At 50.0% G+C, this 22332-nt stretch overlaps 1 protein-coding gene across 1 annotated transcript in view; it reads left to right on the top strand.

Annotated features, from left to right (window-relative positions):
* Nucleotides 1-22332, top strand: part of ELAVL1 (ELAV like RNA binding protein 1) — a 29114-nt gene that overhangs the window by 1833 nt on the left and 4949 nt on the right. Inside the window, exons 2-4 of the mRNA XM_003793657.2 lie at nucleotides 9572-9675; nucleotides 16352-16505; nucleotides 20464-20689. Of these exons, the coding sequence (XP_003793705.1) occupies nucleotides 9572-9675; nucleotides 16352-16505; nucleotides 20464-20689 (484 nt within the window). The remainder of the gene's footprint in view (nucleotides 1-9571; nucleotides 9676-16351; nucleotides 16506-20463; nucleotides 20690-22332) is intronic.

The raw sequence follows: 22332 nt of genomic DNA, 5'->3' as shown, positions 1-22332 counted from the left end.
GAGATTCTCTTGCCTTGGCCTCCTAAGTAGCTGGGACTACAGGCAAACCACCACAGCACCTGGCTATTTTTTGTTGCAATTGTCATTGTTTTAGCTGGCCTCTGCTGGGTTGAGCACTTCAGCCTCGGTGTATGTGGCTGGCGCCCACTGAGCCACAAGTGCCACTCAGAAACTTTTTTTTTTTTTTTCCTTCTTTCAGTTTTTGGCCGGGGCTGGGCTTGAACCCACCACCTCCAGCATATGGGGCCGGGGCCCTACTCCTTTGAGCCACAGGCGCCACCTCCAGAAACATTTTTTTATTATGGAAAATGTCAAGTATGCTCAAACATAGGATGACATATTGAACCTGATGTATCTATTGTCCTATTTTGTCAGCCTTCATCATTTCCTAGTAACATTAAGATGCCTGACCCTGGGATGACCCTGTAGATCCCTATCTAACACACCTAGGTTACAGCTCATCAGGTGGGGGCACTGAACAAAAAACCTTTTCCTCTTCTAGCTCTCTGAGAGTCTATGATTTCATAAATGCCTTCTAAACAGGGACTTTAGATAATACACAAACTTAAACAGCTTTAGAGTATTCTAGAAGCCACCATTTCTTTTTCAGGAGACTGTCCTGAGTAAGGGAATCCTATTCAAAAGGGGTTCTAAAATTCTCCTGTGTTGCTGGCAGCTGTTGGCTTTCTCCTCTTAAGTTCTGTGGAAGGGAATTTTCAGCCCCATTGATACTCCTAAGCATTGTCACCTGACTCAGCACACATTGTCATGACTTTGTGATCATTCTCACAGTGCCTGGCTTCTTTGCAGTGGTTTTCAAAGGAATGTGAGCTATGCTAACAGGAACACCTAGATTTGGTGAGATCAATCTAGAGAGAACTGGTTTTGAGAAGGCAACAAAAGGCATAATTTGGAACTTACTTTAGCATTATCTTAGGGCAATAGTTGGTGTACCAGAAACTGTGAAGTCGGTGGCATGGGCTCACACTTCAGTTGGCATCTTGCTTATTGTTCTCTAAATTGAGTAAATGGGGCTTTAGGGAAAACATCTTGCCTTTCCCACTGCCAGCATGTGGAAACCTCTTTGCTAGCTGGTCTTACATCTCACTGCCTCTTCATCTTTTTGTCACATTGCTCTGACAAAACTTTGGCTAGGTACTGTCTTTCAGCTAGAGCCCAAGCTGTCCACCCCAGCAAGAGAGCCTCTCACCAAGCCCCCTGGTGAACCTGATCCTTAACCTCACTGACGTAACACAGGATGTTCCTGTCCTCCACAATAACCATTTCAGTGTGTTTTCCCTTCTCAGGCTGAGATCTGCCTCCTCCTTCACAGTGGGACTAACAGTACCTCCATGTCTGTCCCCGATCCTCCCTTCCTCTCCCAGATTCCCAGGAACCTCAAGTTCTCCAGGTGTTCACTTTTCCTAGGTCTCTCCAGAGGTGCCCTGTGAATGTCCAAATGTGCTCTGGTGTCTACTGTCTTGACAGGAATCCTTTCTAGACTCCTAACTCCCTCCAACTGAGTTTCTGCAGCGCTGCTGACAGGTAGGACTAGGTGCTGCCCTAGACAGGATAGTGAGCAGTATCCCCAGTCTCCACCCATGGCATCCCAGTAGCACCTTCTGAGTTGTGAATCCCAAAAAGTGTCTCCAGACACGGCCACATGTCCTGTGGGAGGCAGAATCTCCCCACAGTTCTGCTTGTTGTCTTCCCATCCACAGGCTGTCACATTCCCTGTCTTTGCCTCTTTCAGAGGCATCCTTTCCCACTGCCTTTCAGGAACTGCTCCCCTGGCTATCTTTCTACCCCTGAGGCTACACTATTGTTCTTATAGCTCTTTCACAGCCTTAAAAGCTCAAGTCACCCTTAGGGTTATTCTACTGCCACCCTCTGCAGAAGCCTCTGCACTGAAGGTAGGCAGATTCCGCCCCCCTCTCCCCCCAAGGCTGCAGGTGTGCACTGCAGGCTACCTCTCTTCCTCTCTTTCAGTCAGAAAGCTCTCCTGAGTTCCTGGTTCTTTAGCTCTTTAAATTTAGTGTGTTCCAAACTGATCCTACCAGCTGGCTTCTTGTTTCCAGTGTCCCCACCTTAATGTATAACACCACTGTGCACTTAATGGCTCTGGTCAGAAATCCAAGCATGGCCTGTGATGTATCCCTGGCCCTTGTCCTCCTGGGTGTCTCTTCTCTCCAGCTCTTTCCTCCATCTCTCCAGCCACCATCTTAGGCCAAGACACCACCACCTTTGGCTTCATCATTGCTCTGACCTCTTAAGTGCCCCCTATGCTCCCTCCTGCTGTTCTCCTTGCTGCTGCAAAGGTGCCTCTTTAACAGTCCACCTGTGACTTTGTCACTCCCCTCCTCCAAAACCCTTTAGGTCCTGGCCATGCTGGCTTGAAGAGGCCTTCCCTGGCCTGAGTGTTAGATACTCCTGCACTGTGGCAGCCCTACACTGGGGGGGTTTCCCTGAGGTTAGAACTTCCTTGTCCAGGGTGTTGCTGTAGTTCCTGGGGTGGAAGCCTTGTTGACCCCAGTAGCCCTGGATACAGCCAGTCAGTATTTGCTGAGTGAATGGCTCTGGACAAGGAAGGGTACAGACCAGCATGAATGTTCTTTCACTCAGAAAATGTTTATTGCATTTCAGCCATGGGCTGGGCACTGGTAACAGGAAGAAGGAGAGACATGGTGGCTGGTAGGAAGGGACTATCCTCTGTGTTGGGAGACCTGGCATTGGCTGTTGGCTATTCTACCCACAAGCACTAGTGAAGGTGCCCCTGCAGCATCCAGCTGTGCTGCTTGGCACCTTCCTGGGCAGCGCTGCCTTACTGTTTACCCCCACAGTGGTCTGTAAGCATCAGAATGAGTTTGCCACTAGGTTCCAGCCTCTAGCTTGTTGGTTTGGCTTCTGTCTTGCCCACCTCTGACTAGGAGAAAGCCCCACACCCTTACCTGTGGGCACCTGCCCCCCTCATCCCTCCCGCAGTGTTCCCCCACCCCACTCTTGCATTCTCACGATTCCCTGAACACTGTTCCTTCTGTAGGAACACCCTTCCATATTTGTCAATCTAACCACCTTTTTTCCTAATGTGAGTCATTTTTCTTCCTCACAGAAAATGTCTGAGTATAAGACAAGCAGAAAAAAAGACCTTAAATTGCCTCATAATCCCACCTCTGTTAGTTTTTGGGTGGTCAGATGTCCTTCCAGACATTTTTCTTTATATATTGATGGCCACAGAGGATCATCTACTTTTGCAAAATGGGCTCTCTCTTGCCCCCCAGACCAGGCAGTAAACTTTTCTTCCTGTATCTAAACACTTTTCCTTGTGACTAAACTTTGTGCTATCCCACTAATGTAATGATGGCATACATAGTATTCTTGTTTCCATTTTCATATTTATAAGCACCAGTGAGATAAATATCCTGGTACAAACCTTTGCTCACTGGTTATCTCCCTATAAAATTGCCTGGATGTGAAACAGCAAGTGAGGAGAGCTTACTTTCTAATGGCTCTCCCATCCCTGTCACCAACACTCCTCTCTGCTCAGCCCTGCTTCCTCCAGGCCTAGCAGTGTTTTTCACCTTTGCCAGCATGATGAGGGACAAATGGCATCCAATTGTGGTATTATTTATATTTCTAGTGAAGTTTGATATTGTTTTCATCTATTTACTGGCTTCTTTTTTTTTTTTTTTTAAGAGACAGAGTCTCACTTTATTGCCCTTGGTAGAATGTCGTGGCGTCACAGCTCACAGCAACCTCCAACTCCTGGGTTTAGGCGATTCTCTTACTTCAGTCTCCTGAGTAGCTAGAACTACAGGTGCCCGCCACAATGCCCAGCTATTTTTTTTGTTACAGTTTGGCCGGGGCCGGGTTCGAACCTGCCACCCTTGATATATGGGGCCGGCGCCCTACCCACTGAGCCACAGGCACCGCCCAAGCCTCATAGACTGTTGAGGAAAGAACTCATGTTCTGTCCCTTAAAGTCTCAGAGGTGTCTTGTCCACAGGTGCCCAGCCCCCTCGGCCATGCACCTCATCATTCAAGGTCTTCCAGCACCAAGAAGTGCTAAGAGGTTAAAACATTATGTTTGGCAACAGAAGACTGAATGCCAAGGAGTTCTTTCCAGTCTTAACTATTGTATAGAGAGAGAGAGAGAAATATGTTTGGAGACGCAGGAGCACTGGTCAGCGTTTGCCCTTGGAGGGCGCCCAATGGGGTATTTGTGGTGCTGCCCACAGAGGCAGCTTTGTTTTCCCAGGGCTGCAGCTCTCAAAGTGCCATCCCCTGAGCACTAGCAACATCTCTTAGACAAATGCAAGTCCCAGGTCCCATCCATACCCCTGAATCAGCCACTCTGGGTATTCGACCATCTGCACTTTAACTTTCCTAGAAGGTGATGCTGATGCCAGCAAGTCAGAGAGCCAGAGCCCACATACTCTGCCCCGTGGCCAGAAGGTGTGGGGACTCTTCCTACAGTTTCAGGAAGTGAGAGCTGGGGGGAGGGCTCTGGGGTATCCCTACCTCTGGGACCCAGGTTCTGTGCATCCCAGATCACTTCCTCATCCCGTGCCTGCGCCCTCTCCACCCCGTCTCCCATCCTAGGGGCCTAGCTGCCCCTACATCCCTGACTTTAGGCAGGCCCAGAGCAGCCTGTGCAGGAGCCATACCTTCCCCAGCCCTCTAGCCTCCCTCTCCCGGGGATGATATCCTATCTCCCTAGAAGGGGGAGAGCAGCTCTAGCAGGATGGCTACCTCTAGTGGGCAAGAGAAACATCTGAAAGGAGCTTGGAAATGGAGATTTCTATACCTGCCTGACATCCTGGGTCCTAGGCTGCAGAGGGACTTAGGGAACCATGTCATCCCTCAGGTGCTCCTGGCACCAGCAGCTTATGGAGAGACAATAACTTGGTAGCCTGGAATAGGCCTCTCTCTCCATAACTCCTCCCAGAGTCACAGGAGCTTGAAAAACCACTAATTCAACCACCCTCCATCCCCCTCCTTGCCCTGTTCTGATTGAATCAGTTGGGAGTGTAGCCTGGGCAGTGATAGCTTTAGAAAGCTGCCTGACTGACTGACGAGCAAGGAGGTTGAGAAGATAGGTCTGTAGTAGAGGCGAGTGTGGGACTGGGTTGGTCAGTGCTGGGTAAAGCACTTCCAGTCTGTGGTCTGTCTGGTGCGTCAGAAGCAGGATATCTTTTTTCTTTCCCTCCCACTACTGCTAGGTGCCCATCATTCTGGGGTGAGCAGGCTCAAGATGCAGCAAGACCCATGAGGGGTGTGGAGAGATTCCCTCCCCACCCAGGTCCAATACCATAGGCCCTGACCTCCATAGAGAGCTGCCCCCCATCATGCCATTTGCATTCCCCTGGGCAGCTCTCATCTGCTGCCCTGCCCCATGCACACTGCTGTGGCCTCCCACCTGGACTAGCTGAGGGTGGCTCCTGGGCACCACACTGTCTCTGTCCAACTGCTGCCCACTGTCTCTCCCATGGCCACCTCCCAGGCACTTCCCCTAGGCTTGTTGTGCTCAGCTGTACTGGCTGTCTCCTTTCTTGGAACATACTGTTGTCATCCCCTTTGTCATCTCTGCTTCAGAAACTTGGCACTTGTCCTTCTGTCTGGATTGCTCACGTCTAGCTGTACAGGTCTTGGTTCAAGTATCTCCTCCACTGAAGGCTCTCATAGCCCCTGTCTGATGTAGGCCTGTCCTGCCAGCCCATTCACAGTACAGCGGAGATTGTCCTCATAGTACCCGTTACTAGTTTCTGGTTGGCTCATTGTCTGACTTGCCCACGGGCCTGAGTCAGCAACCATCCTCTGTCTTAAACATCATGAACCTCCCCCCCACCCCCGCTGGGCTTGAAGCCTGGCACATCGTAGGTACTCACTTAATATGTCAGCACATGGAGGAGGACTGGGACCAGGGGAGGAGGCAGTGGCTGCCTGAAGATGTGTGCCTTCCTCAGTGATGTTGTTTGCCAAGGAAGAGTGCGTGGGGGAGATGAGGGCCAAAGGTGGGACCTCAGGGTCCATTCATCTTGATGGAAAGGGCCTGAAGAAAGACATTTAGGGAGATAGTGCCTGGTACTTCGACTTGCTGGAGGCTGGAGCGTCCCAACAGGCTTGGCAATATCTAGTGCTGCTGACATGTAGTGAAGTGATCCTTGGGGCAGAGACCTTCCTAGGGGACAAGCTAGGGCTACCCAACTGGGAGGTGAGGAAACAGGAATATGGGGCCTGGCAGAGACTGTGTTTCTGTGCCAAGAGGAGCCAGCTGTGGCTGAAGACATAGGCCTGGAGCATGAGTCCTTGCAGTATCTGACTTGAGGGGCCCTGAGTGCAGATGGCTCCTGCCTAGTGAAGAACAGGTACAGGGCGTGAGTAGACCTAGCTCAGCTGGAGCCATGGTGGGGATCCATTTTGCACATATTTGCACACATTTAAGTCTGAAACTGAAGCTTCCAAACTGCCCTTGAGTTTTCTGAGCTGTGATTCTGACTTAGGCTGGGTGGCCCTGGTCAAGAAGTAGTCTTCTGCCCAGCCCCTCAGCCTCTCACTTTTCTGGGGTTCCAAAGGCAACGCTCTCAAACCTGTGGAGTTTTGTTAGAAATACGGGACTAGGCTCGGCACCTCTGGCTCAAGCAGCTACGGCGCCAGCCACATACACCTAAGGTGGCAGGTTTGAATCCAGCCCGGGCCCACCAAACAACAATAATGGCTGCAACCAAAAAATAGCCGGGTGTTGTGGCAGGCGCCTGTGGTCCCAGCTACTTGGGAGGCTGAGGCAGGAGACTCGCTTGAGCCCAGGAGTTGGAGGTTGCTGTGAGCAGTGAAGCCATGGCACTCTACCCAGGGGCTCAGCTTGAGGCTCTGTCTCAAAAAAAAAAAAAAAAGAAAAAGAAATACGGGACTAGTGGGGCATGGAGGCTTATACCTGTAATCCTGGCAGATGGGTTGCTTGAGCTTAGGAGTTCAAGATCAGCCTGAGCAATAGCAAGACCTTGTCTCTACTAAAAAGAGAAAAACTAGCTGGGTGTTTTGGTGGGCTTCTGTGGTCCCAGCTACTGGGGAGGCTGAGGCAAGAATCACTTGAGCCCAAGAATTTGAGGTTGCTGTGAGCTGTGATGGCACAGCACTCTACTGAGGGCAAGAAAACAAGACTGTCTCAAAAAAAGAAAGAAAAATAATCTAGAGCAGGTGTCCTCAAACTACGGCCTGCAGGCCACATGCAGCCCACCTAGGACATTTATCTGGCCCACTGGGTGTTTTTGCCGCCGCTGCCTGTCCTGCATAGCAGCTGACTCGTCCCAGGGCCCACAGTCTAGTCCTCCAACGGTCTGAGATACAGTGAACTGGCCCCCTGTTTAAAAAGTGTGAGGACCCCTGATCTAGAGGGTTAAGATTTTGAATTTGTTTCTCTAAAAAGAGCAGCCTGTGCAGAATTGCAAATAATTTCTGTAACTGCTATGCCCTAAGAAGGGGAGTGTAACTTTTCAAGGCCATTCCTTAAATGTCAGCTGCACGTCCCGACTTTCTCCATTGATGGCAGCGTGGAATGGGAGGGATAACTTTGCAGCAGAGAAACCCGCTGGTTCAACCACCTTGCTCTGATGATCAAGGTCAACCTCAGCAGTGGTAAGTCACATTGATGGCCTATGCCCTCTGTATGATGTGATGAGAGGGGCACTTCACCTCTGTGGTCTTCCTCCCTAAGACCTGTAACCCTACTCTAACTATGAGAAAGACACCAGACAAACCTGGCCTAAGGAGAGTCTGCAGAACACCTAACAAGCCCTTCTCAAAACTATCAAGGTCATGTCATGAAAAACAATAAACTCATGGCCAGGAGGAGCTCAACAAAATGTCTTATGGGATCCTGGGCCAGGAAAGGACGTTAGAGAAAAACAAGGATATCTCATAAAATGTAGACTTCATTAGTTAATAATGTATCAAGCTTTTGCTTGTAGTCCCACCTAATTGGGAGGTTGAGATGAGAGAATCACTTGAGCCCAGGAGTTTGAATCCAGCCCTGGCAATACAGCAAGACCCTCCTTCTCAAAAAATAAATAAATAAATAAAAATTAAATTGGGTAGTTGGTTATAGCCAATAAACCATACTAATGTCAGTGTTACTAATGGGAAATGGGGGGGTATATATGAGATAATAATTGTATTATCCTGTAGTTTTTGTATAAATCTGAAACTATCCTAAAAATAGTTTATTGAAAAAAGAAAGTGGCAAAACATAAATTTAGGGATAAGAAAGTTAGAAAACTGGCATAGGCTCTCCATCAAGTTCATGTTCCTGTTGTCAGTGAGGTGGGTCTGAGTTTTGCAGGTTGCTGGCTGTCTGCCTCAGTGGGGCTCCAGGCATCCACTTGTGGTTGACCCATTTGTTGTCACCCTCTGCTGGCCAGGGGAATAGACTAGTGCGAGGCTAGGGCAGGGCTCCTGTCTTATGGCAGATGTGGAAAATTTGGAAGGATGGAGATCGGGATCTTCCTAAGCCTCTTTGGTTCTCCACCTTTAGTGAGAGTGTTTGACCATATGTTTTCCAGGCACCTTCCCCTACCATGCCATGTCCTTCCCAGGTTGTCCAGTGGGTGGTTGCTCCTGCCTGTAACTCTGGTGTTCATTAACTAGAAGAGCTCAGGTTTCTGCATCCACAGTGACTCTCCACACTAGAACTGTTGGCACTGTCACTGCAAAGTCTTCATTAGGAGGGGCTGTGGAAACCTGGCCAGCCTTTGAAGCAGGGACAAGACTGCCTGGCCAGGCAAAAGATTCTCTTAGTCTAGGCATTTCCTTGGGCTTTCTACCCTCTTCTGCCCCACAGCTCAGCTGGGCTGGCCTCAGGGTTGGAAAAGTAAATGGAGCCCAGCTGGGTGGTGCCAGCAAGCTTTTCCACTCTGGAGAAGGAAGTGGCATAGAAATGGGGGACAGGCTTGGCCCCCATAGCACAATGGTTTCAGCACCAGCCACATATACTGAAGCTGGCGGGTTCAAACCCAGCTCAAGCCAGCTAAACAACAATGACACCTGTAACAACAACAACAAAAAAATCTTCATGTTGTGGCAGGTGCCTATAGTCCCAGCTACTTGGGAGGCTGAGGCAAGAGAATCGCTTAAGCCCAAGAGTTTTGCCACGGCACCCTACTGAGGGCGACATAGTGAGACTCTGTCTCAAAAAAAAAAGGGACACAAGACAACTGGTCAGCCACTGCTGTGGTCCTCCTCTTCCTCACCACCCAAGCACCTCGGAGAGATCAGCATCCATGAAACTAATTATTAGCATTCTGAAAGTTGAGTCAGTAGCACAGTTTTCTTTTTAAATGAAGCTTTTCTTGTTTGTTTGTTTAAAAGTAACCTCTGTTCGTTGTAGAAAATGTACTAGTATTATCAGAGAAAGTAAGGAAGTTTGCCAGTACCTTTGTCCCCGTTCCCTGGAGGTGTGATGTGTGTCTGCCCTGACCCAGCCTTTCGAACCCAGGCTGATAACAGTCCTGCTTGACCTCCTGGTCCCTCTCACTCACTGGCAGTCAGTTTATCAAGGTCCTCGTGTTCTCCCACACAGGACACAGCTTGGGCTATGGCTTTGTGAACTACGTGACTGCAAAGGACGCGGAGAGAGCGATCAACACACTGAACGGCCTGAGGCTCCAGTCCAAAACCATTAAGGTAAAGAGACCTCATCACCTTATCTGTTCCTGTCCCGGGCAGGAGCCTGTGGTGAGCACTACTGACACTACTGGGGGGACCAGCTGCTCTCAGGGACCTCCTGCCAGATGTGGACTTGGTAGCTTACAGCCTCCTCACTCAGCCCTACCAATAAAGGGTCACTTGAAGGGATTGGCCCAGAGCGTCCTCAGGTGGCTCATAAGGTGCCTGCTCCATAGACCTCCCCTAAGACAGCCTTGCACTGGTGCAGCTCCTTCCTCACACCAATATCCAGCTAGCTCTGTTTTGCTACTGGCTTCTGGCTAGTGACTGCAGCACCACCTTCCCCCCCGCCCCCCCCAGTGATCCCTTCCTCACATCACAGACAGTTGCAACCCTTTTCTCACCCATGTTCATTGAACACCTACTATGTGCCTGACAGTGACCAAAACATACAAACTCTCTAACTTTGTGGGGGAAATGCGATAGGGCAGCTATGTGCAATAGAGGCAGGTGCTATGAGGGGAGGCTTCATGGTAGCAGGTGACTTGAGGGACCCAGCTTTGCATTGATCACGGGGTGGCCCTCTGGCAGGACATGGTTGCTTCTTCTGCCTTTGTGTTCTTTTGAGCGTGCTGTGACTAACCACTCCCTCCATTTCTCTTAGCCCAGACCCCTTTCCCCCTGGCCTGAATTCTGTCTTCTGGTTTCCTGATCATACACAACACACACCTCTTGGGCCAAGCCCTGTGTCTTTTCCTGACCTTTGCTCCCTTGTCAGTGCTGGCTCACGCCCTGAGCCTCCTATGCTCCAGGCAGGCCCCCATGACTGGGCGTACAGCAGCTTGGCAGCAGCTGTGCCCACCACCCCTTGGCAAGAGCACACCTGTCAGGACCATCTCTCTTGCTCTGAAGTCATGTGGAATGAGATGGTCCTGTATGAGCCTTTGGGTCTACCAGATCTCTCCACCCCAGAGGACGATGCTCCCCCGAGTCACATTGGGTACCCAGAAGTGTCCTCCTTCGTTTCTGCACAATGGCTGAGCTTCCTGAGCCTGCTGATCATCAGAGTCCCCCTGGGACTTGTGAAATTACAGCTCCCAGGCTGCAGTAGGGCCTCCTAAACCACTCTGTGGATGGGCCTGGGTGTCTGGGTTGCTGCTAGCTTGCAGGAAGTCTTATAATCTCTCTCTGGCAGCATACATTCCACCAGGAGGGTGTCCCTTGCTCTGTCCTTAAACTCTTCCCTTCTCTTGGTTACTCAGTGGGCAAACCTTCACTAATCAGCACATTTCTTAGACTTGCCTATACCATGTAGACACAGAGTATGCTGCAGGTTCCTGTGGCCTTAGGTCTAGCATGGGCCTCAAGGGCGCCTTCTATAGCAGAGGTCAATATGGGCAGCTACACATCATGGCCTTTCTACTTGAGCAGGGGACTGTCATGCCACCCCTTCCCCATCATGATGATGTATGGCATGGAGTATATGGCATGGAGCCCAGCTCCACCTTTGACAGCCCTGCCTTCTGCCAGCAGAAGTTGGTTCTTAGTAGCTGCCCACCAGTGTCCTAGTTTTGCAGAAACAGGCCAGCTTTTTATGGATGTGACAGCCCTCAGCCATCACTTCTCCCTAGGTCTCCCCTGAGGCTCTGCAGGCCTGGCTTCTCTAGTACCCCCAGGCATGCTTTGGGGTCCTTTGTCATTCAAGTGTGTTCCTTCATGCAGCAAACTTTTATCAAGCTGCTGACCAATTCATCAAGGTGGAGAGACTTTAGATTACCTGTCCTCCCTTGAAGAGCCCTCACAAAGGTGATCCATCTGGGCAGCATGATAAGGGCCATGATGGAGTTATATGTTTATCTCATCCGTGCATTTTTACTCAGTTTCTATCTGATGCCGGTTAGTGTCCTGCAATTCTGTTCTGACACTAGCCACCCTTTTTTTTTCTTTTTTTTTTTTGAGAAAGAGTCTCAAGCTATTGCCCCAGGTAGAGTGCCATGGCGTCATAGCTCCCAGCAACCTCCAACTTGGGCTCAAGCAATCTTTTTGCCTCAGTTTTTCTATGTTTTAGTAGAGACGGGGTCTCCCTTTTGCTCACGCTGGTCTTGAGCTCGTGAGCTTAAGCAATCCACCCGCCTCAGCCTCCCAAGAGTGCTAGGATTACAGACGTGAGCCACCATGCCCAGCCAAGCCATCCAGAAACAACACAGCCCTCCCAACTTTAAGGGCACAATCCCTGACAAGGCTGCCCTCATTTCAGACTGTACTTTGGTGATCCTCAGGCCACCTACACTTCTAATTAACTGGCTATACATGTTTGGGGGTTCCCACAGCCCTTTCAGGTTCTGTAATTCACCAGAATGACTCCCAAAACTGACACTTCTGATGACAATTTCATTAAAAAGAACACCAGGTAAGACCTCTCAACTGAAGAGCCATACAGGGCGAGATCTGGGAGGGTCCCAGACACAGAGCTCCTGTGTCCCTCACCTTATGGGATCAGGGTACATCACTCTCCTACAGGGCCATGTACTCTCCTTACTAGGAAGCTGTGTTTTCACTGGGGGTTCATTATGTATGCATGGTATTTTGATTTTGCTTTTTTAGAGGCAGAGTCTCATTTTATTGCCCTCAGGAGAGTGCCATGGTATCATACAGCTCGCAGCAACCTCCAACTCCTGGGCTTAGGCGATTCTCTTGCCTCAACCTCTCGAGTAGCTGGGACTACAGGCACCTGCCAAAATGTCTGGCTATTTTTTGTTACAGTTTGGCTGGGGTTGGGTTTGAAGCCACCTTGGTATATGGGGCCAGGGCCCTACTCACTGAGCCACAGGCACTGCCCTATATGCATGACTGATTGAATCCATCTCCTGCCTCTCACCCCTATCCCCACCCTGGAGTTGGGTTGATATCACATGGCTCAAAGTCCTAGCTGCCCAATCACACGGTTTAATTACATGGTCCATCTCTCTGCTTACTGGGCCCCATCCTGAGCCTTCTTAATGCAAGCACAGGTGGGATTCAAAGGCTTGTGAATAGAAAAGGTGGAAATTCCAAGGATTTTAGAAGCTCATCATCAGGAACATAAGACAAAGACCAGACCAGTTCTTTACAGCAAATATGGACTAAAGGCCAGGCCCTCTACCAGATGCTCAGGGAGCCCAGCAGTGCATACAGATCACTGTAAGCTAGCCCCAGGACAGGCTTAGAGCCTATAATCACAAGGGGTGCCAAGGAATGTTTCCCACAAGAAAGTCAGAGTTGAAGTCTGGAGAAGAGGAGGAGTTGGCCAGGGTGGTGAGGGGACACAAGAGTATTCCGAGAAGAAGGACCCTCAGGGGCCCAGGGCAAAGATGGCTGCCCTGGAGGGGATCTGGTGGCTAGGCATATTCTGGGAATTACAGGCCATCCCCAAGGCCAAAGCCCCACTGCTACCCCTGAGGGCAGGGCTTTCCAAAGGCTCATGCATGTCCCCAGGGCTCTGTGATCTCAGGCCCCCTTCATCCACTATGTCCTCTTTCATCCTAATGTCACTCCTTTAGTTGCAGAGTCGAGAGTGAGGAGTCCTATCCACCATCCATCCATCTTTTTCCTATAACAGCAGCTGGGGCACCCATGATGAGAGGGTGGTACATGGAGGTGATAGGCCAAGCCCTGTCCAGGTGTGGTATCTCTGCCAGGAGCCCTTGTGATTCACATAGAAACATGTATAGAGGGCTTATCTCCCACAGCCTGGTGAATCCACGGCTTAAGGATGAAGGAGCTGATGTTTTGAGTAGTGAAATAGCTCTGCCAGGGTTATAGAGGGAGGGAGGGCAAAGGTGGGGCTAGAGACTGGGTGCTTGGTCTGCAGGCGCTCAGCCCCAGCACTGGGCGGCTTTCCCAGCGCAGCATGAGAGGTAAATACCAGGAACCACCTACAGAAGGGGTGCCTGAAGGGCAGGCAAGGCAGACTTCTCGCCACCAGCTACTGTTCCTTCACTCCATCAGCAGGTGTTCCCAAATGCCTCTGTTCATCTAAATACATTCTGGATGTTAAGCGTCGTGGTGAACACGAAAGTTTTGCCCTCTTGGGTCTGTTCTGCACATGTAAATTAGCAAGGTACATAGAGTGTCAGGTTGGGATGAGTACAGTGCAGGATAACCATGCCGGGACAGCAGAGGCCACATGTGGGTGTGGGTGGAGGGGAAGTGGCAAACCTAGTGGGCAAGGATGTGTGGGACTTTGCATGGGCTGCCATGACAAAGTACCACAGGCCAGGTAGCTTGAACAATAGGAATGCCTTGTTTCCCAGTTCTGAAGGCTGGAAGTCCAAGATCAAGGTGTTGGCCAGGCTGATTCCTTACAGAGTCCTGGCAGTCTTTGGCATTTCTTGGCTGGTAGAAACATCACCCGATCTCTGCCTCCCTTGTCATGTGGCTTTCTCCCTATGGGGAGGCCTGCAGCCATGTTTCCCCTTTTTATAAGGCCCCCAGTCACATTGGATTGGGGCCCACCCTACTCTGGTGTGACCTCACCTTAACTGGTTACATCTGTAGCAGCCCTGCCAAGTCAGGGTGTATTCTGAGGCCTGGGTGGGGATTAGGACATGAACACATGAATTTGAGTGAAGAGTGGGAGATATATATAATTGAGCCCCTCACAGGAAGCTGTCTCAAAACTAGGCAGTTAGGCAAAAACCTGATTGTCACAGGCTCACAAGTGATGCTGGGGACATAAGAATTGGGGTTCCAGGCTGAGCTGGTGTGATGCTGTACCCCAAGGATGTCTACTAAGTTGATGTGCACCTCCGTCTGCGTATTCTCAGAGACAGCCTCATCTGCTTTGATCTTGCTCCTTGTCACGTGGCTTTCTTCCCATGTGTGAACCTGTAGCCACATTTCATAAGGCCCCCAATCACATTGGATTAGGGCCCATCCTACCTCGGTGTGACCTCACCTTAACTGTGACAGTGCTGGAGAGAAGAAAAAAGCACAGTTGCCACAGTGCTCAAGGACCTGGGAGTTAAAACGCATGGAGGCTGTCTATCCCTGAGTTTGCCTCTGAGAGGCAGTTCTCTGGGGCCTGACTCAGGGGCAGCAGTAAGCACATTTGATACCAGCTCTGCTGCATTCCAGCTACACCCAACTCGTGGTTTGGGACTGTCTTTCTAACTGTGCCCAACAGGACAGCAAGGGGCCTGGCAGGATGGTCCTCGGAGACAACTCTCCGCTGTTCCAGCATGATCTGAGAGAATGCTGAGTCTCTGGGGTTGGGGGGGGAGACTGCCTTCCTCCTTCAGCCATCTGCCAGACACAAAGATGCCTACCCCTTGGGGCTCTGGTAAAGTTGGACAGCAGACAGTCAGCAGTACTGCCCTCAGGCAGCACTTTCAGGGAGGTGTTCTACAGGGCTGGTTAAGGGTTGACCCAGACATTAGGGGAGGCTTGGTGGCCAAGGCAACACCTTTCTCTGGGGATAGTGCTGCCAGTCCTGACCCAAATCCTGGAGTAACTGTTCCCTAAGATCCTATCTCACTGGCTGCCCATGGTGCCCTGGGCCTGGTTGTAACACAGCTTCCTTGGAGACCTGTGGCTCCCATCGTGGTCCCTGGTACCCCATGGTGCCACATTCCCTTCATCCTCACCTCCATGAGCTCTTCTGGGTGCACTTTGATTGCATCTAGCTTCTGAGTTTGTCCTCCCTCTCCCTGCTGGGCTGCATGCTCCCTCATGGGCAGGGCAGTGTCTGTGGTTCCTTCCCTGGAATGTGGTAGGTGCTCCAAAGAGAGCTGTTGTGTGTGCGTTCTTGGGATGCCTGACAGGTGGTTTACTCCCTCGCTGTGGTCTCAGTCTCCTTATCTCAGTTAGAGTGTTGTATACTTTTAGAGCACACGGCTCCTGCTTTCTCCTCTGCATCCCAGCCTCCTGACTCAGTTGTGAGTGTATGTTGACAGGCTGTCCCATAGCAAACAAAAGGGCTACTCCCAGCTGCTCCTTCTCAGGAGGTGCCCTGGTGTATTCCTCACAGCTGTCAGCCCTGACCTGAGAAAGCACCCAAGACCTTTTTCTGCATTAGCCCTAGAGACTCCCTCACTGCCCCAGCCTCCCCTACCCCCAGCACATGCATAAGCCACTTTGTCAAAACCACTGACAAGGTTCTTTTTAGGCTTTCTTTGATTTTGCAAAATATAAACCCAGAGAGTCAAATCATTTAATATTGAACATTCAGGCTTCTACCAGAGCTCATGGGCTTCATCTGGGTGCCCATGGTGAGCTTACCTATTACCAAGGGGGCATTATGAGTGCTCACAGTGGCTCCTAGCTTTCTTGCCCACTGCACCATGGGCTACTTGTGGTGAGGGACCAGGTCCTGTCCCAAGCTCTGGTACCTTGTCCAGTATGTCAGAGAGGTCATAAGGGTGTGGAGCCCTGCCACATACCAGCTATGGGCCCTCGAACTCATGGCTTTGTGAAATAGGAATAATATCCACCTTATTGGGGGGAGGGGGTGGTGAGGACCAAAGGAGAAAGTGCTACAAGATGTCCTGGTCCTCTGCTGGCCCACAGTAAGCCAAGAGCATGTCCCACTATAGGGGACAAGCATTAATGATGAGAAATGTTCTATGTGGCTTTTGCTCCCCCCACATTTAGCACCCTTCTCTGATGCTTTGGCCACATACCTGCCCTAATCCTAGGAAGTGGTTGTGCTTTCAAGGTATCATATGCTCGCCCGAGCTCAGAGGTCATCAAAGATGCCAACTTGTACATCAGTGGACTCCCGAGGACCATGACCCAGAAGGATGTGGAGGACATGTTCTCTCGGTTCGGACGAATCATCAACTCCCGGGTGCTTGTGGACCAGACCACAGGTACGGCAGGTGGCCTGGGGCACATGGGGAGTGTTTTCTGCCAGGCTAAGGGCTAGGATTCTTAAGGAAGACAGATCACTGTTCGGTTTTTAAATGTCCTTAGTTTTCTACAAATGAGGACAACATGGAAATCAAAAGACAATGGCTTTTGTTTGATGAGGCTGAATAAAAGAAAGAAACACACACACACACACAAAACCAAGATTAGGCCAGCATTTCATTTATGGTGAAAACACCAAGAAATTCTAGCACTTTCCCTCAGGCACTCAAATGTCCTGGTCTTACTTATGAATGGGGGGGAAAGGCTGCTATGGTTCTCACTGCAGGCAGATGGTGTTCTGTGGCCCCAGATTTCCAGGTTCCTGTGCCAGAAGCTGCAGGGTTAGCTGTTTCTGATGAACCTTCGTCTGTGTCCACAATTTTTTCCCCTCGAGGGAGCACAAGTAGGTCCAAGCCAGTGAATTCCTTTTGTGTTCCAGGTGGTCCTGTCCATCTTAGGACTGGACTTGGACTCTAGGCTTTGTGTGGCCCCATCAGGCAGAGATGAGCTAGGGATGCCCACATCTGCCCATGGCTGTGTTCCAGCCCCACTGCCCAGCATTCCTGTCCCACTGGGCAAGGGACTGAGACAAGTTATGTCCTGCCAAGCCTGGTGTGTGGCTCCCTGGGGATTAGAGGAGCTTGGGCTAGCCCTTGAGGGAGTTTCAGATTCCTCAGCTGTGTTCCCAAGAGGAGCAGGAATGTGTTGACTGACCAGAAATGAAGAGGCTCTACTCAGAGAGCCCTGCAAAGCCCACTGACTTGCATGCAGTTGATTTTGTATCCTCTGTGTACAGCCACCCGACTGTAGTGTTAAAATACACTGAGTAGTTGGGCCATGAGAAATCATGCCCTGAGGTGACCTCCCTTTTGAGAGACCAGCAGTGTTCCTTGAGTCAAGTAGGCCTGCAGGAGCCTTGCACTTCATCTACACACAGGCAGGGACTTCATGACCTATGGCAGAGGGAGCTGCAGGTGTATACACTTTGACCTGTGTCCCCTGAGCAGGCCTGGGGCAGGCGGCCTAGCCAACTCCTCTTTGTTCTCCCAGCCCTGCCTGACATGTGCTGCTAGACTGCAATCCTAAGCTTAGGCCTGAGGAGGGGAAGGGACCACTTCATATTTCATGGGGGCCCTGGGTACAACCCATAGCCTGGTACAGATACAACTCAGCACCAGGCTGGGCTGGAGGGTAAGGTCACATGGCCTCCTTTATTCTGCCTTAGTTCTAGGGAGAGTGTAGGGTTTGCCAGGTACTTGATAAGACCACCACCCCCCATCTGTACCAAAAGCTTTGTGTGGTCTATAAAGTCTCACTTACCTTCAAATGCCAGTGAGGAGAGAACCATCCAGTTGGTGGCCCAGTGAAAGATTCATTCCCCTCACCTTTGTAGGTCCCTGGGTCTGGCAGTGATCATACTAGCCCCTCCTCTTTTTGATCCTAGGTAGCCTCTGCCCATCTTTCCCAGTCCTAGCCCCACACTACTGAGGGTCCCTGTTCTTAACTTGACGCCCCCCTCCACCTAGGGCTCTTAGAGCTCCCCTCCAGGGTGAGGGAGGTCACTTCTGCAGATGGCTCCCCTTCTGTCAGCTGGGGATTCTGCCCCCTTTCCCTCTGCGAGGGTGCTCTCTAAACTTGAAGGTGGTGTAGACACTAGGAGTTCTTCACATCCCTGGAGGAAGGTGGAGAGAAGGAGGTGGGGAAGGGGCAAGGAGGCTCCTTAGGCTGCAACTTCCTCTGTTAGAGACGGATCACCAGGGCTTCTGAGGCCAGGGGTAGGGGAGAAAGCACCAGGCAGGTGGGTTTGTGTGGTTTTTGCCTTCCTAGGATGTGCTTTTAGTGTTAAGGAGATGAGGACATTCTCTTAAAGAATCTTCACAGCCTGAGCCAACACAATTTAGCCTTTTAATTTCTTTGCTTATTTATCATGTTAATTGTGAACTTTATAGCTTATTCATCTGGAGAGTATGCCTTTTCTTGGTCTCTACTTGTAATTCTAAAAAAAAAAATTCTAGAAGAAACTCCCCACAATAATGCAGAGCCATCTTAAAAAAACTATACCTTCATCAGATAATTGAATGAACCTGAATTCCCTCACTTTCCTCGCCATCCCCCACCCCTGCAGTCCTCTTTCTTTCTCTTTGGCAGGTTGAAGTGGAAAGCCATTCTACATAACCAGACAAGGAAGCCACACTTGAACACAGACTTTCTCTCCATTTGGCCACAAGGTCTTTAGAAATGGAATGAAGCTGTGTCCCTGGAGGCAGCTTCGAGTTAGAGCCAGCCAGCTCCAGCCTCCAGTTTTATTGGCCTAAAGTTAGATTTTCATTTAGGTTCCTGACTGAGCTGTTGTTTGTGCCACATGAGAGTAAATGAGAACAGCATCTGCCAAGGGCATGTTGTCAAGTATTCCTTCTGAGCCAAAGCTGAGAAATGGCTTAGGCCCCAGAATCCTCCTGGTGCACTTTAGTATTGCTGGGTCTGAAATCAACATAGGGCCCACAGGGTCATGGTTGTGGAGTGGTGGCGGGACCCTCTAGGAGGCCATGGAGGAGCAGACCTCCTCCTTGAGGAGTCAGACCTGAGTGCTCTGACTCAGCTAGTCACCCTAGGCCCTGGCTGCGCTGCTTTAGGTCATTGTCTTTTACCTCATCCAAAAGGCCTTTGCCTGGGGGAAGAAGCCACAACTCAGGATAGACCTCATCTGGCATCTTGAACAGAGTGTTTGTCCCACCAGGACACAACCTTGGCCACAGCCAAGTGATAATACTCAGACGGGCCCCCTGCTTTGGCCTCCCTGGTCCCATCATTCAGTCACCCCAGGAAAAGGTTCACTGCTCAACATCCCCCCCTCCCCCATAGCTGTATCCCTCAAGGGATAGTCTGCTCACTTTCTCCTTCTAGGCTGACGATACCCTGGGCAGGAGGTAAAGGATGGCTGAACACTCCCTCCACTGCTTTCCTTGGTGTCTCAGGGTCAGTTAGGCCTCAGCCTCTGGCTGTTCTGTTGAGGGACTGGGTTCCAGCCAGGAACCTAGGGTTGCCTTTCAAATGACTTTGTGGAGGTGGAAGGAGAAGGTGCCCTCATAAGGCAGTGGAAGGCTCTGCCAGAGGGGCCCTGACCCTACCCACACATGGACCTCAGACCTGCCTGGAGAATCTGAGGGTGGATTCAGCTCTGCTTTGTATGCCTGCATTTGGTAGTTGTCTGGCCACATTTGATTATGAGGGCAGTTTGCAGTCTACAGGAGGTCACAGGATCTGAGAGTGGAGTATCCCAGAGAGGAATGAGGTGGCAGTGGCAGGAAGGAGCTGGGAATGGTGGAGAGGGTGTAATTAGTTACAACTTAGTTATTGAGAGTTCTTAGCTTGGTTCCCATACTCTCGGCATGAAGGAGAAGATGCACAGGTTGGGCCAGGTACTGCGCAGCCGGCAGTCCTCCATGTGAGGCAGTAAGGCCTGGCTCAGCCATAGGGCCACCCACCATCACTTGCCCATGGTGGACCCCAGAGGTAACAATTAGAAGGTTGGCCCACAAGCCAGGAGAATTTCTGAGGCAGCACCTGGCCACTAACTTGTGAGAGTGAAGGTGCTTTCTCCAAATGTTGCTTGCTTTAGAAAAAAGGTTTGGGGTATTGGTTTGGTATATCTGTCCGCAAAATATCTCGTGGCAGGGAGACAGTGGAATCGTTGCTTTAACTCAGAAGAAAGTCTGAAACCTTGTTCTTTTATTAATCATTGTTTTTAATTGTTTTTTCCTTTAATTTGTTTTCATGTTTAGGTTTAATTTCTGTTTATTTCATTAACCAGGCATCTAGTCTGGACTACAAGAGACTGACTTGACTCTTGCTTTTCAGCTTTGAAAGTCTTTGCATTTTTTTTCCCCCTAACTCCATTTCTGTTGGTTTGTTAAAAAGGTTTGTCCAGAGGGGTTGCGTTTATCCGGTTTGACAAACGGTCGGAAGCAGAAGAGGCAATTACCAGTTTCAATGGTCATAAACCCCCAGGTTCCTCCGAGCCTATCACAGTGAAGTTTGCTGCCAATCCTAACCAGAACAAAAATGTGGCACTCCTCTCACAGCTGTACCACTCACCAGCTAGACGGTTCGGAGGCCCAGTTCACCACCAGGCACAGAGATTCAGGTGGGTCTAGCAAATGCCACACTCCTGCCCTTAGTGTTATGCATAGTCTTACCACTGGGTGACTGTCACACAGAGTGGGGACCACTGGGGATGCTGGGCAGATCCTGTCACAGAGCTGCATCTTGGAGTCATTACACGGTTCCATACCATCCCCTCCATCAAAAAGGCGTCCATATGAAAGCTGTTTACTTCCACTGAGGTGCTGTCTTTTGTAGGAATCAAAAGATGGCACCAGTTCCCACTGGCTGCTGGGCATGCAAGCAGGTGGTGCTCCAGTGTGTGGTTTCAAGTAACACAAGAGTAGAACTGTGAGCTTAAAAAGATGTTCTGTGTCCACCAGAGATAAGCCTTAGGTGTGCTCAGACAAGAGCAAGTCATCCAGAACTTTTAGACAGGTTTTAGATGTTTGATCAGCAGCTCCAAGGCAAACCTTTTTCATACACCTGGTTTGTGGGGTTTTTATATGTGAATATTATATGCCTACTGTTTACAAGCCTTGTCCTAGAGGGGAACAGTTTTCCTGTATTCCTTAATTTCCCATGCCAAAAATGTCTCTAGCTGGCAGGATTGAATAGAATAGAGAAAATTACAGTCAATAACTTAGACTCTAAAATCAGGTGTGCTGCTGCCTCAGGTACTAATTTAGGGGCTGTATTTAGTTTAGTTTTGGTCAAAACCTCAAGTGGCATGAGGGCTTATGTCAGGCGTGATAAGGATTTTTGTCTATGTCTTTTCAGATTTCTCATCTTTATTTTAAGCAGTGAGGTTGAGTGGACCTACTTGCTACAAATGCTGCTTTGAGACAGCTTAGTTATCTAGAGTTCTTAGCTTGGTTCAGATTCCCAAACTGGCCTGCATGTCTGCCTAGCTTTTCTCATTTAAAAAACAGAGGCTGCCAGGCTGGGCGTACTGCCTAACACTCTGGGAGGCTGAGGCAGGTGGATTGCCTGAGCTCAGGAGTGACCAGCCTGAGCAACAACGAGACCTCATCTCTACTAAAAATAGAAAAAACTAGCCGTGTGTTGTGGCAGGCACCTATAGTCCTAGCTACTGGGAAGGCTAAGGCAGGAGGATCATTTGAGCCCATGAGTTTGAGGTTACTGTGAGTTATGATAACATGACACTCTATCCAGGGTGACAAAGTGAGACTCTGTCTCAAAAATTAAAATAATAAAATAGGGCAGTGCCTGTGGCTCAAGGAGTAGGGCGCCAGCCCCATATACTGAAGGTGGTGGGTTCAAACCTGGCTCCAGTCAAAAACTGTAACAAAATAATAATAAAATAAAAGAGGTTGGGGTAGCTTCTGGACAAAATTGAGCTGATTTAAAATCCAAGTTTAGAGGTGTGATAATACAACCAGCACTGCCTCAATGTGGCAGGGTAGGTGGCTGGCAGCATTGGTTTGGTGAGTTACTTGATTACCAGGGAGGAGAAGTGGAACTTTGGTCTCATAAACAAGGACAAACATTTCTGTTCAAGCAAGAAGTGGTAGAACAGAAAAAGGGACAAAAATGATGAAAAGGGCTCGGTGCCTGTGGCTCAAGTGGCTAAGGCACCAGCCACATACACCTAAGGTGGCAGGTTCGAATCCAGCCCGGACCCACCAAACAACAATGATGGCTGCAACCAAAAAATAGCCGGGC

This window comes from Otolemur garnettii, unplaced genomic scaffold (genome assembly GCF_000181295.1).
Source record: "Otolemur garnettii isolate 467f Iridium unplaced genomic scaffold, OtoGar3 scaffold00071, whole genome shotgun sequence".
Taxonomy (NCBI): domain Eukaryota; kingdom Metazoa; phylum Chordata; class Mammalia; order Primates; family Galagidae; genus Otolemur; species Otolemur garnettii.
The sequence above is the reverse complement of the archived record's forward strand: the minus strand, read 5'-3'. Positions and strand labels throughout refer to the sequence as shown.